This window comes from Trichechus manatus, unplaced genomic scaffold (genome assembly GCF_000243295.1).
Source record: "Trichechus manatus latirostris isolate Lorelei unplaced genomic scaffold, TriManLat1.0 scaffold00163, whole genome shotgun sequence".
NCBI lineage: Eukaryota > Metazoa > Chordata > Mammalia > Sirenia > Trichechidae > Trichechus > Trichechus manatus.
Genome location: NW_004444099.1, coordinates 1872051 through 1887175, shown reverse-complemented (window position 1 = coordinate 1887175; position 15125 = coordinate 1872051). Strand labels below are relative to the sequence as shown.

At 34.6% G+C, this 15125-nt stretch overlaps 1 protein-coding gene and 1 non-coding gene across 10 annotated transcripts in view; both read left to right on the top strand.

Moving 5' to 3' along the window:
* Window positions 1-15125, top strand: part of CCAR1 (cell division cycle and apoptosis regulator 1) — a 40015-nt gene that overhangs the window by 17149 nt on the left and 7741 nt on the right. For all 9 annotated transcript variants that reach the window (XM_004386394.2, XM_023740748.1, XM_023740744.1 and 6 more), the window contains 8 exons: window positions 2709-2934; window positions 3528-3641; window positions 4186-4352; window positions 5090-5300; window positions 6114-6197; window positions 8738-8923; window positions 10374-10565; window positions 13588-13827. In XM_004386394.2, coding sequence (XP_004386451.1) covers window positions 2709-2934; window positions 3528-3641; window positions 4186-4352; window positions 5090-5300; window positions 6114-6197; window positions 8738-8923; window positions 10374-10565; window positions 13588-13827 — 1420 coding nt within the window. The remainder of the gene's footprint in view (window positions 1-2708; window positions 2935-3527; window positions 3642-4185; window positions 4353-5089; window positions 5301-6113; window positions 6198-8737; window positions 8924-10373; window positions 10566-13587; window positions 13828-15125) is intronic.
* Window positions 3990-4054, top strand: LOC111822351 (small nucleolar RNA SNORD98). The gene has a single exon (XR_002825629.1). It is a non-coding gene; the product is annotated as a small nucleolar RNA SNORD98 (small nucleolar RNA).

The following is a 15125-nucleotide window of genomic DNA, read 5'->3' as shown; positions in this document are numbered from 1 at the left end:
GTCATGTTCAAGTTACCAAGAATTTCTGAGCTTCACCTGCAAAACAGAGGTAATATGAACTAGCAGAATTATTGTGAGGATAAATTGAGTTAGTATCTAAAGCACCTAATCCAGTGTGTGGTGATTATAGGTATTTAACTGATGTTAGTGCGTTGTGGTGGTCAGCTAAGTAATAGCTACAAACTTGTAATGCATAAAGAGGGCAATTTGGTAAGTAATTTACTTTAAGGGAAAGGTAGAATAATCTGAGGACCTTGGGACTGGCAATTGTATGTAAAATAGATCAACAGATGGAAAATCCAAGAACAACCTTAAACCTAAAACATTCCCAGGAGTTTTCTTAAAATCAAATAGTTGTAGCTTAATTAGCATAAAAATGAGCATTATGTTCTTTTAAGAACTATCTATATGGGATCAAAGTGACTACAACAACTCGAAAGATTAGATAGGAACCTTAGGGGGCATTGAATTTATATTAATGAGGGAGGAACAACTCAGAAAAGAAAGGTGAGAGTGGATACACAACTCAAAGAACGTAATCAATGTCAGTGAATTGTATATGTAGAAATAGTTGAATTGATGTTACGTTTTGCGTGTATATTCTCGACAACAACAAAATGTAAAAGTATTTAAAAACCAAGACTGATAGTAAAATAACAAAAATGAATCATCAAAAGCAGTGTTCAGAAGCTGTTTAGCATAGATGCAACTAACTATGCACTTCAGTGGCCTTGAGAGGGAATTGCTGCATTTCAACCAAGTATAATGATTAATATTCGTTGCTGGCTTATCAAAAGTTAAAATTTCTGTAATCATCAGTTTTAGATCTTGTGAACATAGTGTATTTTATTTAAGCCAAAAAAGGGGGAAGTGATGGTTCAGTGGAGAATTTTTGCCTTCAATGCAGGACACTTGGGTTTGATTCCCAGCCAATGCACCCCAAATGTAGCCACCATCAGTTTCTCAGTGGAGGCTTGCGTGTTGCTATGATGCTGAACAGATTTCAGCAGCGCTTCCAGACTAAGACAGACGAGGAAGAAAGGCCTGGCAACCTGCTTGCAAAAAAATCAGCCAATGATAAAACCTTGTCCAATCTTGTTGTGCATGGGGTTGCTGTGAGTCCCAGAACCAACTCGATGACAGCTAATAATGCCAAGAAAGTCTTGCTTTAAAGTTTGGTGATTTTTCTTAATTATGTTGTATAGTTGGTGTTCATGGGGTCAAATTAACTACTCTTAATTTATACTAGTTTTCTTGTTATCTTTCTTTATTCTGATACTTAAAAATATCTAGGCTGCATATTTCAGAGAAACCCTTTGGAACTAAAACTACTTCCCTAGTCCCAAAGATACTAAATAGAGCAGCTCTGCTTTTAACTCATTTGTTCCCAGTCTCGAATACTGTCGTGAGAAGATTCAGACCTTCATAGTTCACCGCTGTGTAGTAAATGCTCAAGATACCAGATATACTCATTGTAAATATAAATGATTTTAAAGTTTCCGTATCTCTTTTATGTAGCGGTGGAAATACTTTCTTATAGTAATATGATTATAGGAGGCCGTATGTCAAGAAGTGATTTATTTGTATTTGTCTCTTTTGCTTTATTGTAGATTTTACTTCCATGGGGTAAAACATGACTTCAAAAACTCTGGTGATGTTTTACTGGGAAACTATTACACATACTTTATTTTTGTAATACTTGTTTAAAAACAAACAGCAACAACAAAAAACTCAAATACCAGTTCTTTACATTATTTTGACAGCAGAATCTTTTTCAAATGAAGTAGATCAACAACCATAGCTGACAAGTTTATTACTGTATATTTCTTATTTTTAAGTTTAAAATAGACAGGTATCCCTACATATAGATTAGTACACATTCAACACCACTGTGTTTTAAAAAGACAATGTAGTTGTCTTTTCATCTTAAAATTGTTGGTGGTTTCCATTTTTCATTATGCTCTAAAAAGAAATCTCTAGATTTACCTTTGAATTCCTCTCCTTTAAAACCTCTGCTTCTCAGGAAAAAGGAAATCATCCTTTTAAAATATCAGTATGCCAGATAAAAAAGGCAAGAAAATTATATAATAATCTGAGGTATATAATAGTCAGGTATGGATCTTCATTATTCACATAGAAGGGTATGGAGGTGTGGATAATCCAAAAAGCATTTGGTTTTGCTTTGACATGGATTTTTGTATTTAATTTTGAATGTAGGTATGCTTAATCTAGAAGCTTGCTACAGAATAAAAGTTGTATTTTTTTCTACATTGTTTAGACCTGATTGAGGAGCACTCAAATACTAATTTGGTACCACTGTTACCCCTTTTTGTACCCACCTCTATGAACCATAGTTTTCTCAGATTTAAAGTTCCAAATGCTATGGAACTACTTTTTTTTTTTTTCAGATCTCTGGAGCCAGGGTTGAAGTTAATTTCATTTCAAAGTGTCTTTTCTAATTAATTGTAAGCTGCACACAAAAAGTAAAGAAATAAAAGTACCAGATACTAGTTATTTATTAGAAGCTGTTAGTAAAGAAATTATATATATCTATGTATCTGTGCAAATCTATAGCTCATTTATAATTGACCGTCCATTTTCAACTGGCTTTTATCCATGTCAGGTTATATAGTTAGCTTCAGAATTGAATGTTTATATAAACTGTGGTGTTAAGGGTGTTGTTTATTCACTACTTGTGTCTTTTTCAGTCCTAGTTGTGACATGATGGAACTAAGGCGCCGTTATCAGAATTTATATATACCTAGTGACTTTTTTGATGCTCAGTTTACATGGGTGGATGCTTTTCCTTTGTCAAGACCATTTCAGCTGGGAAATTACTGCAATTTCTATGTAATGCACAGAGAAGTAGAATCCTTGGAAAAAAATATGGCCACTCTTGATCCACCAGATGCTGACCACTTATACAGTGCAAAGGTTTGTATTCTACCGTGATAATGCACCATAAATTTCTTAGCATTTGTTTGTAATAACAGGGTACATAAAGAGATTCTTCAGAAAATGATGTTAGATACAGGACCTAAATACCTGTGTTTCCTTCTTGTTTGCCTGGTTCTGTTTTGGTTATTTAGTAGTTTAATTTAACCTTTCTTTGCCTTGGTTCTTAAACTATAAAACTAGAGTTAATTGTTTTACCATATTGAACCTCATAAAAATGTGAAAATGAAGTTAATTTTATTAAGTTTTTGGAATTTTCTATGACTTTGCATACCCCAGACAAAACTTAATATTGGGTGAATGCACTAAATTTTTATTTTTAGGGTAGTATTTAGCATATTGCTTAAAGTCAGTAGTTTTTTTTACTATTTTGTAACACTGTCTGATCAACACAGCATCCTTGAAAAGTTAAAGCTATATTAAGTATCTAATATAATTTCTGGTATAGCACTTTATCTTCCATTTTTATTAAAGATTTTGGATATCTAATATGTAAGGATAATTAGTAGTGCTTCTCATTTTTTTACATTACTTTAGACTTTTGACAGGATTGAATTATTTGACTATAATAGGTAATGCTGATGGCTAGCCCTAGTATGGAAGATTTGTATCATAAGTCATGTGCTCTTGCTGAAGACCCACAAGAACTTCGAGATGGATTTCAACATCCTGCTAGACTTGTTAAGGTAAAATGAAAAATTTATTTTAACTTTAGGCTTATATTCAGTTTTGTTTAGTTCTAACTGTATATAAATAAAATGAAAAATACTACGTTTTTAATCTTACTCATTAGTTTAATAACTAATTTTACTTTTAAGGCACTCAATTCAATGAAAGAGATGTAATTTTATTGCAGATTATGACTATTATTTGTATGTCATTGATTAAACTGTCATTTTGATGTTTTATATGTGTAGCATAGTAAAATCTTAATAATAGTAATAGGATTTAGTATATCTTTGGATGCTGTTAAAGTTTGAATTATAGCTTGTTTTTTTAAAAGAACTCAATCTGGAGAAATGTTTTAGAAGGATGAGTTATGATGTGTAAATCCTATTCCATTGCTGAAATGCAGTGTGGAACATGTTGAACTGAACTCTTCCTTGACTGACAGATACCAGAGGTAGTAAAAATGATATTGGAAAGGTTTGTACCTTTCCTTCTCAAGTATTTTTTTTGTAATTTGACAGGTTGCAGAATATATTTAAATGATTATTTGTTTTGAATTAGTTTTTAGTGGGCATGAAAGGCAAGGACGAAGCTATGGCCATTGGAGGCCACTGGTCTCCTTCGTTGGATGGACCAGACCCAGAAAAAGACCCCTCTGTGTTGATTAAGACTGCTATTCGTTGTTGTAAGGCTCTGACAGGCATTGATCTAAGTGTGTGCACACAATGGTAAGTACCAATTCATTTCTTGACTAGAAATGTTTTTCTAATAGTTCATGTAGATATTCTTGTTGATCAGCCTTCCCTCTCCCACCTTATTTTAGCAACCCTGGTCCTGCAGGTAATCTCCTCAAAGTAAAATCCCTATTTGTAGCAAAAGTTTATTTGCTGCCAAAAGTGTTTTTGGGAAAAAGGATTAAGAACTAATCAAAATAAACCGAAAATTTAAATGTTTTATTTTGCTGTACTTTGGAAGTTGGATGTATATTGAAAATATTTTTCATTTTGTGCATAGCTGGAGAAGATCGTCAAGAGAGAACTTCATTTCATTAAAATTCTTTTGTTGTAAAATGATGTAGTTGCTGATTATTTTTGTTCAGCCATATTTTCTCTTGAGGCTTATTTGTCCTGTGTGTTTTAGTATATTTCTTGTGACTTAACTGAGAATATTCTTTTTTTAGCACATGAAATCTGAACAGCTATCCAGCTTCTTCAGGTATTCTCTAAAATATGGGTAGCTCTGTAATCGAATGAAAATGCCTTGGGGAACATACTCTTCTTTTAACTAATAAAATATTGTACAAATGTACCAAAAGAGGAACTATGGCTTCTATAATTTTTTTTTCTTTAGACCAACCTCAAGTTCTTGCAGCAAAATTTCTTTACTTGATGTGCTACAAGTGAACTAGGGTCTTTAAAATGTATTTTAGAATTTTTTTTCCAACATGCTTCTTCCCTTGCAACAGGTACCGTTTTGCAGAGATTCGCTACCATCGCCCTGAGGAGACCCACAAGGGGCGTACAGTTCCAGCTCATGTGGAGACAGTGGTTTTATTTTTCCCGGATGTTTGGCATTGCCTTCCCACCCGCTCAGAGTGGGAAACCCTCTCCCGAGGATACAAGCAGCAGCTGGTCGAGAAGCTTCAGGGTGAACGCAAGGAGGCTGATGGAGAACAGGCACTGAACGCTAATCCCTTTTTCTATTTCCGCTTCTCACAGGCACAGGAACACAGGCACAAATGCACACCACACACTACATAACAAACATACATAGAGGAACATAACTGGTAACAGCGACTGGTAATCCAGCTTTCAGCAGTATAGTTGTATGTTCTTTTCTCTTAAAAATTCTGTCTATTATACTAACTTAAAGAGTGCTGAGACCTCAAAGGAAAATAAGTTGTGCTTAAATTGCACAGAATTTTGTTTTTATCATAGGTCTAGTTGCTGGAATCTGGGACCAGTTGTTGAGCAAGATTCAGTATTAAGCCATTTTAAACACTTTGCCATTTTCTAAAATTTAAAAAATTTTCTCTTTCACGGTCATCAGTTCTAGTCATGGATATTTGAAATTGGACACCCACAAGTCTGAGAGATTTGAAATTTCAGGCTCTGTGGCAACGTCACTGGTACATTTGAAAGGTCTGACTAAATCAGTCTTAACTTTGGGTGGCTTGAAAATTGGGACAAGATCACACACTGTGTGGTTAGTGGAGACCGGCAGTGTTTGTGCATCCCTGATATCCTTTGTGTTGTAATTTATCACCCTTTTGTGTTTCACAGATCTGGCTTTGATTGGCTGATGAGTGTCTTTGTGATCAGTTAAAGTGGTAGAATGTATGTACGTGGACTTGCCTAAATAATAACTTTAGGAGAAGACAATCTGAAACATTTGTGACCTTGCACAGATCAGCAACAGACTTTTAAAAATAAATTATTTTTATTTTAGGGTTTCAGAATAGTAATTATGTTCTTAATTTTGCATATCAGGATGAAGAAGAGAAGGATGATGGTGAAGCTAAAGAAATTTCCACGCCTACCCATTGGTCTAAACTTGATCCTAAGACAATGAAGGTAACTTTGAAAGTGATAGTATTTAATTTGAAATCTCTGAAAAGAATAGAGTAACGGTGAGAATGAGGACAGTGGTTTTTTGTTTTTTCCAGCTAAAAGCCATTCAAGATGAAACCCAGTATTATATGTTATATTTGTTAAGATTGTTTTATAAAGTGATCTTTTATTTATATATTAGTATGACTTTATAAATGAGTTCAGCCAGTATCTTTTGAATGTCTGCTAAATGCAAGTTCCTGTAGTGTGAGCAACATTGTTTTCTGGTTTGGAATTTCTGCTGTTAAGTAACTTTAAATTCAAGAGGAAGGGAAGATACATAGGAAAAAGGCTATTCTTTTTAAAATAAAATTTAAAAGTAAAAAGTGGACTGATATACAACTAAACTGGGAGAGAAATAATAGTTTAAGAGCCTCTTTTGAAAATCTATGGTTAACTTGCACTAGTTTTTCTTCGCTCCGTGAGATCTCTGGACCTGTTTCCTTTATTCAGGTTTGAATCTCTGGGCACGTAATGTGAATATAGATATATGGTCAGAAGATTGGAGGCTGGTCGTTATTACTTGCTTTTGCAGCTTGTTTAACTAATGATAGCTGGCCTTCTGGTTAACGTGTTCTCAGCAGAAAATGGTTTTTCTGCTTGGTTATGAAACTTTGGTTTCTTAACCCATGTTGCTTTTTTAACTAGAGAATGTATATCCATAAAGTTTTTTGTTTGTTGGTGTTGCACCTTTTTTTTTTTTTGTGCTTTAAGTGAAAGTTTATAATTCAAGTTAGTCTGTCATACAAAAATTTATACATATTACATATATTGTTATGTGACCCTAGCTGCTCTCCCTGTACTGTGACAGCACACTCCTCCTTTCCTCCCTGGACTTCCCGTGTCCATTCGATGAGCTCCTGACCCTATCTGCCTTCTCTTCTCACCTCTGGACAGGAGTTGCCCATTTAGTCTTTTGTATCTACTTGAGCAAAGAAGCACACTCTTCACAAGTATCATTTTATGTCCCATAGTCGAGTCTAATCTTTGTCTGAAGAGTTGACCTTGGGAATGGTTTTAGTTTTGGGCTAACAGAGAGTCTGGGGGCCGTGTCTTTTGGGGTCCCTCCAGTTTCAGTCAAACCAGTAAGGTCTGGACTTTTTACTAGAATTTGAGTTCTGCATCCCACTTTTCTCCTGCTCCATCAGGGACTCTCTGTTATGTTCCCTGTCAGGGTGGTCATTGGTGGTAGGTGGGTACCATCTAGTTCTGGTCGCAGGCTGATGGAGTCTCTGGTTTATGTGGTCCTTTCTGTCTCTTGGGCTAATACTTTCCTTGTGTCTTTGGTGTTCTTCATTTTCCTTTGCTTCAGGTGGATTGGGAGCAATTGATGCATCTTAGATGGCTGCTTGCTAGTTTTTAAGACCCCAGATGCCACTCACCAAAGTGGGATGCAGAACATTTTCTTAATAAAGTCTGTTATGCCAGTTGACCTAGATGTCCCCTGAAACCATGGTTCCCAGATCCCCATCCCTGCTACTCTGTCCCCCAAAGCATTTGGTTGTATTCAGGAAACTTCTTAGCTTTGGTTTAGTCCAGTTGTACTGACTTTACCTGTAGTATGTGTTGTTCTTCGTTTCACCTAAAACAATTCTCGTCTACCATCTAGTTAGTGAATACCCCTCTCCCTCCCTCCGTACTCATAACCATTAAAGAATGTTTTCTTCTGTGTTTAAACCTTTTTTTGAGTTCTTACAATAGTGGTCTTATGCAATATTTGTCCTTTTGGTCTTGCACCTCTTTAAGTCATTATCATCAACATCAGGTTTTCAGAGTATTGTAGATTCAGAAAATATAGGCAGTTAGATTAAGCCTGTGCCCCAGGACTTTTTCTCATTTTGTTACATTCAAGGCTTTACTATTAAGTTCCTAATTTTTAAACTTGTATTTCTTTTTATTGTAAATATAATGCATGCTTATTTTAAAAATTGATACATACAGAAAAATACAAGAAAAAATTACCCAAGCCTGTCATTCAGAAAACAACCATTTTTAAAATTTTGATGTTTTCCAGTATTTTTTCTGAATACATGCTTTGTGTCTGATTGGTTGGTTATAATCATATATGTACATAAGTTGTTAATGCACAGTTTTCAATTAACATTGATGTTTCCCATGTAATTATTTATAAGTGTTGTATACTATCTCATCTAGTTGATATACTATATTTCCTTTTATTGAAAATTTAAATTCTTTTTTAGGGGGAGGGAATGTAAGAACTAATATATGAAATTTTTTCTGTGTTAAGGATATTTCCTTAGGGTAGATTCCCAGAAATTAGAATTACTGGGTCAAAGAGTATTTTAAAATTTTAAACATCTCAAAACGTATTTCAAATTATTTTTTAAAAATACTAATAATTCTACCAGTTTGCATTTTTATAAGCATTGTATGCGCTTTCACCAATTTTAACTCAGCAGAGGATAATTGCGCAGGTACTTTGTTTCCTTTGTCAATATCCCTTTATTATTTTTTTTTTTCTGTTTTTATGCTTGGTGTTTTAGGTAAATGATCTCCGAAAAGAATTAGAAAGTCGAACTCTTAGTTCAAAAGGATTAAAATCTCAGTTAATAGCCCGATTGACAAAACAGCTTAAAGTAGAAGAACAGAAAGAAGAGCAAAAGGAATTAGAGAAATCTGAAAAAGAAGAGGAAGAAGAGGATGACAGGAAATCTGAAGACGATAAAGAGGTATCTACTAAATCATTTAAGTATACTGGAATGATATTAATGCTGGTTTATAGGAGGTTCTTGGAATGTGTGACTTAAGTTATATATAGTTTTTTTTATTAAGGTATAATTTATGTACATTAAACTCAATTTTTTTAGTGAACAGTTCTGCAAATCTTGACAAATCCATATAGCTATGCAACCATCACCATAATCAATATATGAAACAGTTCCGTTGCTCCCTGAAATTCCCCTTTACCCTTTTGTAGTCATTTTCTTCTCCCACCCCCTATCCCCTGGGAGTCACTGATCTGTTTTCTGACCCTACAGTTTTGGATTTTCCAGAAAGTCATATAAATGAAATCTTATAGCCCTTTGAGTCTGACTTCTTTAACTTAATGCATTAGAGATTGGTCTGTTTTGTTGCATCAGTAATTTGTTCCTTTTTATTGCTAAGGAGTATTCCACTGTGTCAGTGTACCACAGTTTATTAATTCTCCACTTGAGAGACATCTGGGTTGTTTCCAAGTCATCTATTTTTAATACTCCCTTTCAAAAGTGAATAGCAAATTATTCATGTATTTTATGTATAGCAAATGAAACATGGAGAAAGTAAGTATCTGTTATCATTTGTGAAATATTCCTGCCAAAAATGTTTGACCGGAATTTATCTGTGAGAAAACAGTCAGACAATCTAGAATTTGAAAAATTTTATAAAACATCTTGCCGGAACTTTTCAAAAAATGCCCATGTCATGAAAGGCCGAAAAATAAATAAAAATAAAAACAACCCTAGATTAAAGAAGATTAGCGAGATACGACAACCAAAGGCACTGAGTAAAACTTGACTGGATCTTAGTTTATTAAAAAACCATAAAGAATATTTGTGGGACCGTGGAGAAAATTGATTATGAATATGAGTGTGACATTAGATGATACTAAAGCAGTGTTAGATTTCTTAGGTATGGTTTGTGATTTTGTAGGAGATCACCTTTTTCTTAGGAGTTGTGTAGACTTATGATTTCTATTTTATTTAATGGGTTATGAATACTTATTTTGAGGATGAAAATGTCCCAGAGTTGGCCAGAGGGACCTCCTTCAAGTTGGATTCTGTACCCTTTTGATAATGTTCCCATCACTTTTTTGTGGACTTTATTAACTTTAGTACAAGATGTGTCAGTCTTACTCTTTTCTGTCCCTGCTCTAGCTCTGAAATCGGCCATTTCTTCAGGAAGCTCTGGTGTCCGTTAGTGTAAAGTGGTATCTGGAAGCCAAGATGAGTTCATGTTTGGTGCTCCCAGCTCCTCTCAGTGAACAGAGCTGTGCAGTAGATGTGTATTTATACACATACACACACACATTCATACATGCATACGTACTTAATATCTGTTTTTTATTGCATAATGTATGTTTGATATGCTTCTATATTGTACATAGAAGTTTAACCGTGATTTAAAATTCCAAATATCTAGGAGGAAGAGAGAAAGCGTCAAGAGGAAATGGAACGCCAGCGTCGTGAGAGAAGATATATTCTGCCTGATGAACCAGCCATCATTGTACATCCTAACTGGGCTGCAAAAAGTGGCAAATTTGATTGTAGCATCATGTCTTTGAGTGTACTTTTGGACTACAGGTTAGAGGATAATAAAGAACATTCATTTGAGGTAATGTTTTAATTTTGTTTGAATTAGGATCCAAATAAGGTTTACACATTATGATTGGTTAATATATCTCTTTGGGTGCCTCTTCTAGTTTTTTTATTTGCAATTGATTTGTTGGGCAGAAAACAGGTAATTTGTCTTGTAGAGTATACTATAGACTCAGTTCTGCTGATTGCCTTCTTGTGGTGTGGTTTAAATATTCCTCCGTCCTGTAAACTGATGGTTATTTCTAACGTCCTAGGTAAAGATTCAATTCTTCTTTTTCTTCTCCCTAATAATGTGGTCGTATGTTCTGTCATCAGGAGACACATGATATGTATGTTTAATTGCCTCCTTTGGGGATGTGAAATAACACTATTGTTTTCTCTAGAATTAGAAAATGGGATTGAAAATTCTGTGATTGATTGAGGTGTGAGAAAAGTGTTTATCTTGTTAACATTCATATATTTCTTTGTACCATTATATTTCGAACAGTCAGTTATACTCAATTGACCCATACTTTTTAATAAACAGTTGCCATCAGATTGATTCCGACTTACGACAACCCCATGCGTTTGGGAGTAGAACTAGGCACCATAGAGTTTTCAATGGCTGTGATGTTTTAGAAGTAAATTGCCAGACCTTTCTTTTGAGGCACCTCTGGGTAGATTCAGACCACCAGCCTTTCAGTTAGTAGCCAAGCACTTAACCATTTGGGCCACCCAGGGTCTCCGACCCATATTTATTTCCCACCAGATGGGAAGAGGAAAATGAAGGAAAGTACTTAGAAAAGAGACCCTTGCAACAAATATAGAGGATTCCTATGGCAATTATAAAACATAAAGTACATGGTTGTTGGTCTTGATATGAAATGTTACAAATATTAAAATATTCTGATTTTTGAGAGATTTATAAACCCATTGTGCTAACGTTCTTAAATGTTAGAGGCTGTTACGATTTGACTTTATTTTTGTTAGCAATTGTGGTAAATTTAGGTAACTCCTAATAGTGCCTACCATGTAGTAGTCACTAAAGAAATAAATGAAAAAAATAGTCTCTGATGTTGTTAACTGCTTAAGAGAGTATACTGTATGTCTAACCAGTGCTGTTAAAGGATCTCAGGTTAACGCTACTCTGATGGAAACAGATTTGAGAAACAGCCATTTGCTGGCATAATGATCTTTTGCGTTTTTTCCCCCATCTAACATATCCCCAAGGTTAGTTTCATTTTAATATAGCATTAGAAAACAGGCATCAGTTTGGTGTATGAATTTAAAAGAAATTATAACTAAGAAAAAAACATATCATAAAATTATAAATTTTAGATTAGTTTAAATTATACCTAGAGAAACCTTTGTTTTTTAGTGCTTGTAAGTAGAAAGGTATGCAGAATTAATTGTGCTTTTCTAATTATCATTCTAGGCTTTCTTCAGTCATACATATTTTAATTATTGCTTTTGATCTCTAGGTTATGGAAAATAGAAACTCTAGGGAAAAGATACGTTTCTTTCTATTCACTTACAAAAATGGGGATATTTGTTTCGTTTACATTAATGGTTAAGAGAATGTTGATATTTCAACATTTTTAATGGTTATTTTACTAATATTTTTTAAATTTTAAATTATGAAAACTAGACATTTAGAAAAATATAAAATCATTTATAATTTTAATAAATCACATTTATCCTTTATGATCAGGAAAATAGTCTAATTAATCTAATTTTTTAAGTGTTTTATAAAATATCCTGAACAAATTGCCAAAGATTACATAGCTGTGATCTACCGTTCTCAAGTTCTAGACCCTTTTAAGAATCTGTTGAAAGCAGTGGATCTTCTGCTTAGAAATATAGAAAATTTAGTATATAATTTTAGGTTCCTAAGTGTGCTAAAGCCTGTTATCCAGGGATCCCTGAGTAATAACATATACTCAACTACTCAGGGTTTTGAATTGTTTCTCTGGCCTGGAACGCCGTTCTCCTTAGACAACCATGTGGCTTATTTCCTCAGAACATCTACAGCACTTTTCAAATGTTACCTGATCAAGGAGGCTTTCCCTGAAAACTCTCTTTTGTTATTCTCTGTGTGCCTTATCCTGCTTGTTTTTCTTATTATTTGTTGTTGATTTAGTTATTTTCTAATTCCTTTCACTTGATTGGTAGCTTCATGAGAGCAGGAATTTTTATCTGCTTTGTTCACTACTGTGTTTCTAGTGCCTAGAACTGTCTGGTATATAGTAGGCATTTCATAAAAGTTTGTTGAATAAGAAAGTTCATTTATCATGAAAATTAATGATTGTGCTAGGATGGTAGGTATCATTTAATTTCTGTTAATTTTCAAATTTTCTACAGTAAGTTCATTATTTTTTATAACTTTTAGCCAGAACTATACTAAGCATAGTATTTTTGGCTTCAGAAGGTTCTTCTGAAGATTTTGAGGCTCCTCAACCTCATCAACATCAAATATTATAACTGTATTGTAAGTGCACATAGTTGTTAGATTTGACTAGTTTTTATTTAATAAATTGTTGACTGTGCTGGATTTATTCTAGGGCTTCAAACAATTCAGTCATGGCCGATGAAGCAAAACAGGAAGAGACTCAAATTTTTAAAATTTGGGCAATCTGGAACGGGAAAAATTATGGTGGAGGCCCTGGTCGGAAATAGGTTTAGTGAGCCTGATATATGAGATTGGATTATTGCCGGGACTCTTGAAAGCTACACACATTCAGAGCGACGCAGTCCACTGCCGTCTTTCGGGGGGGCACCACTGTTACCAGTTCTGTGCAAAATCCAGTGGGCAAGAGATTTGGTATGCAGTGCGTACACTGCTCTTGTTTTCTAAGAGGGAGATTTCATTTCTAGCAGAGCTTTGACCCGTAATTTTTCCTATTCTGGTTACCATTCCAGTTCACCCAAATTTTAAAAATTCGGATCTCTTCCAGAGGCTTCCTCAGTGATGACTGAACTGAGCAGAACCAGCGCGAAGCTCTGATTTATTCAGTATTTCTATTAAAGTTGGCTGGGTTAATGTTGGTATCTTTTTATAGGTTTCATTGTTTGCAGAACTTTTCAATGAAATGCTTCAAAGAGACTTTGGTGTCAGAATATACAAATCATTAGTATCTCTTCCTGAAAAAGAGGACAAAAAAGAAAAGGATAAGAAGAGCAAAAAAGATGAAAGAAAAGATAAAAAAGAAGAAAGAGATGATGAAACTGATGAACCAAAACCAAAACGGAGAAAATCAGGCGATGATAAGGATAAAAAAGAAGATAGAGATGAAAGGAAGGTCTGTAATTATTTCTGTAAGCAGCAGCCTAGTTTAGAAGTTTTTAATCTTATAGATTGTAACAAAAATGACAGTGAGTTCTATCATAATAGTAAAATTTAAAGGCCAGACTGAAAAATTTTAGTGTACTATTAGAAATTTATGTCTATATGAACATCTATAACTATTTTTCTGGTCGTTTATTCTTGAAGTATGTTATTATAAGAAATTTATAATTTGAACTATTTCAAGTAAATTTAGTGAACTTGATATTTTTCATTTTCAGTCATTTAATGTTTGGTGAGGTGACTTACTTTAATAATTTATTTGTTGAGAATATACACAGCAAAAACACCACCAATTCTAGTTTCTACGTGTACAGTTATTGACATTAATTACATTCTTTGAGTTGTGCAACCATTTTCACCCCCTATTATGAGTTGTTCGGAGCTCCCTCATTAGCATAAGCTCACTGCCCCCCTAAGGTTCCTTTTTTTTTTTTCAATTATGCTTTAGGTGAAAGTTAACAGAGCATATTAGTTTCTCATCAGAAATTGTTTGGTGACATTGGTTGCAATCCCCACGTTGTGTCACCACTCCCCCGTTTTCCACCTCAGGTTCCCTGTTTCCATTCACTGGGTTTTCCTATCCCTTCCTGCGTTTTCCTCTTTGCTTTTGGGCAGGTGTTGCCCATTTGGTCTCATATACTTGATTGATCTAAGAAGCACATTCCTCATGTGTGTTATTGTTTGTTTTTATAGGCTTGTCTTATCTTTAACTAAAAGGTGAACTTCGGGACTGGCTTCAGTTCTGAGTTAGCAAGGTGTGTGGGGACCATAGTCTCGGGGGTTCCTCTAGTCACCATCAGACCAATAAGTCTGGTCTTTTTTGTGAATTTGATCATTTGTTCTACATTTTTCTCCCACTCTGTCTGGGACCTTCTATTGTGATACCTGTCAGAGTCATCGTAGTGGTAGCCAGGCACCATCTAATTCTTCTGGGTTCAGGCTGGTGGAGACTGGTTCATGTGGTCCATTAGTCCTTTGGACTAGTATTTTCTCTGTATCTTTGGTTTTCTTCATTCTCCTTTGCTCTGGATGGGATAGGACCAATAGATGTACCATAAATGGCTGCTTGCAAGCTTTTGAGACCCCAGATGGTACTCACCATAGAAGGATGTAGAATATTTTCTTTGTGCTTATTATCTTAGTTATCTAGTGCTGCTATAACAGAAATACCACAAGTGGATTGCTTTAACAAAGAGAAATTTATTCTCTCACAGTCTAGGAAGCTAGAAGTCCAAATTCAAGGTCCCAGCT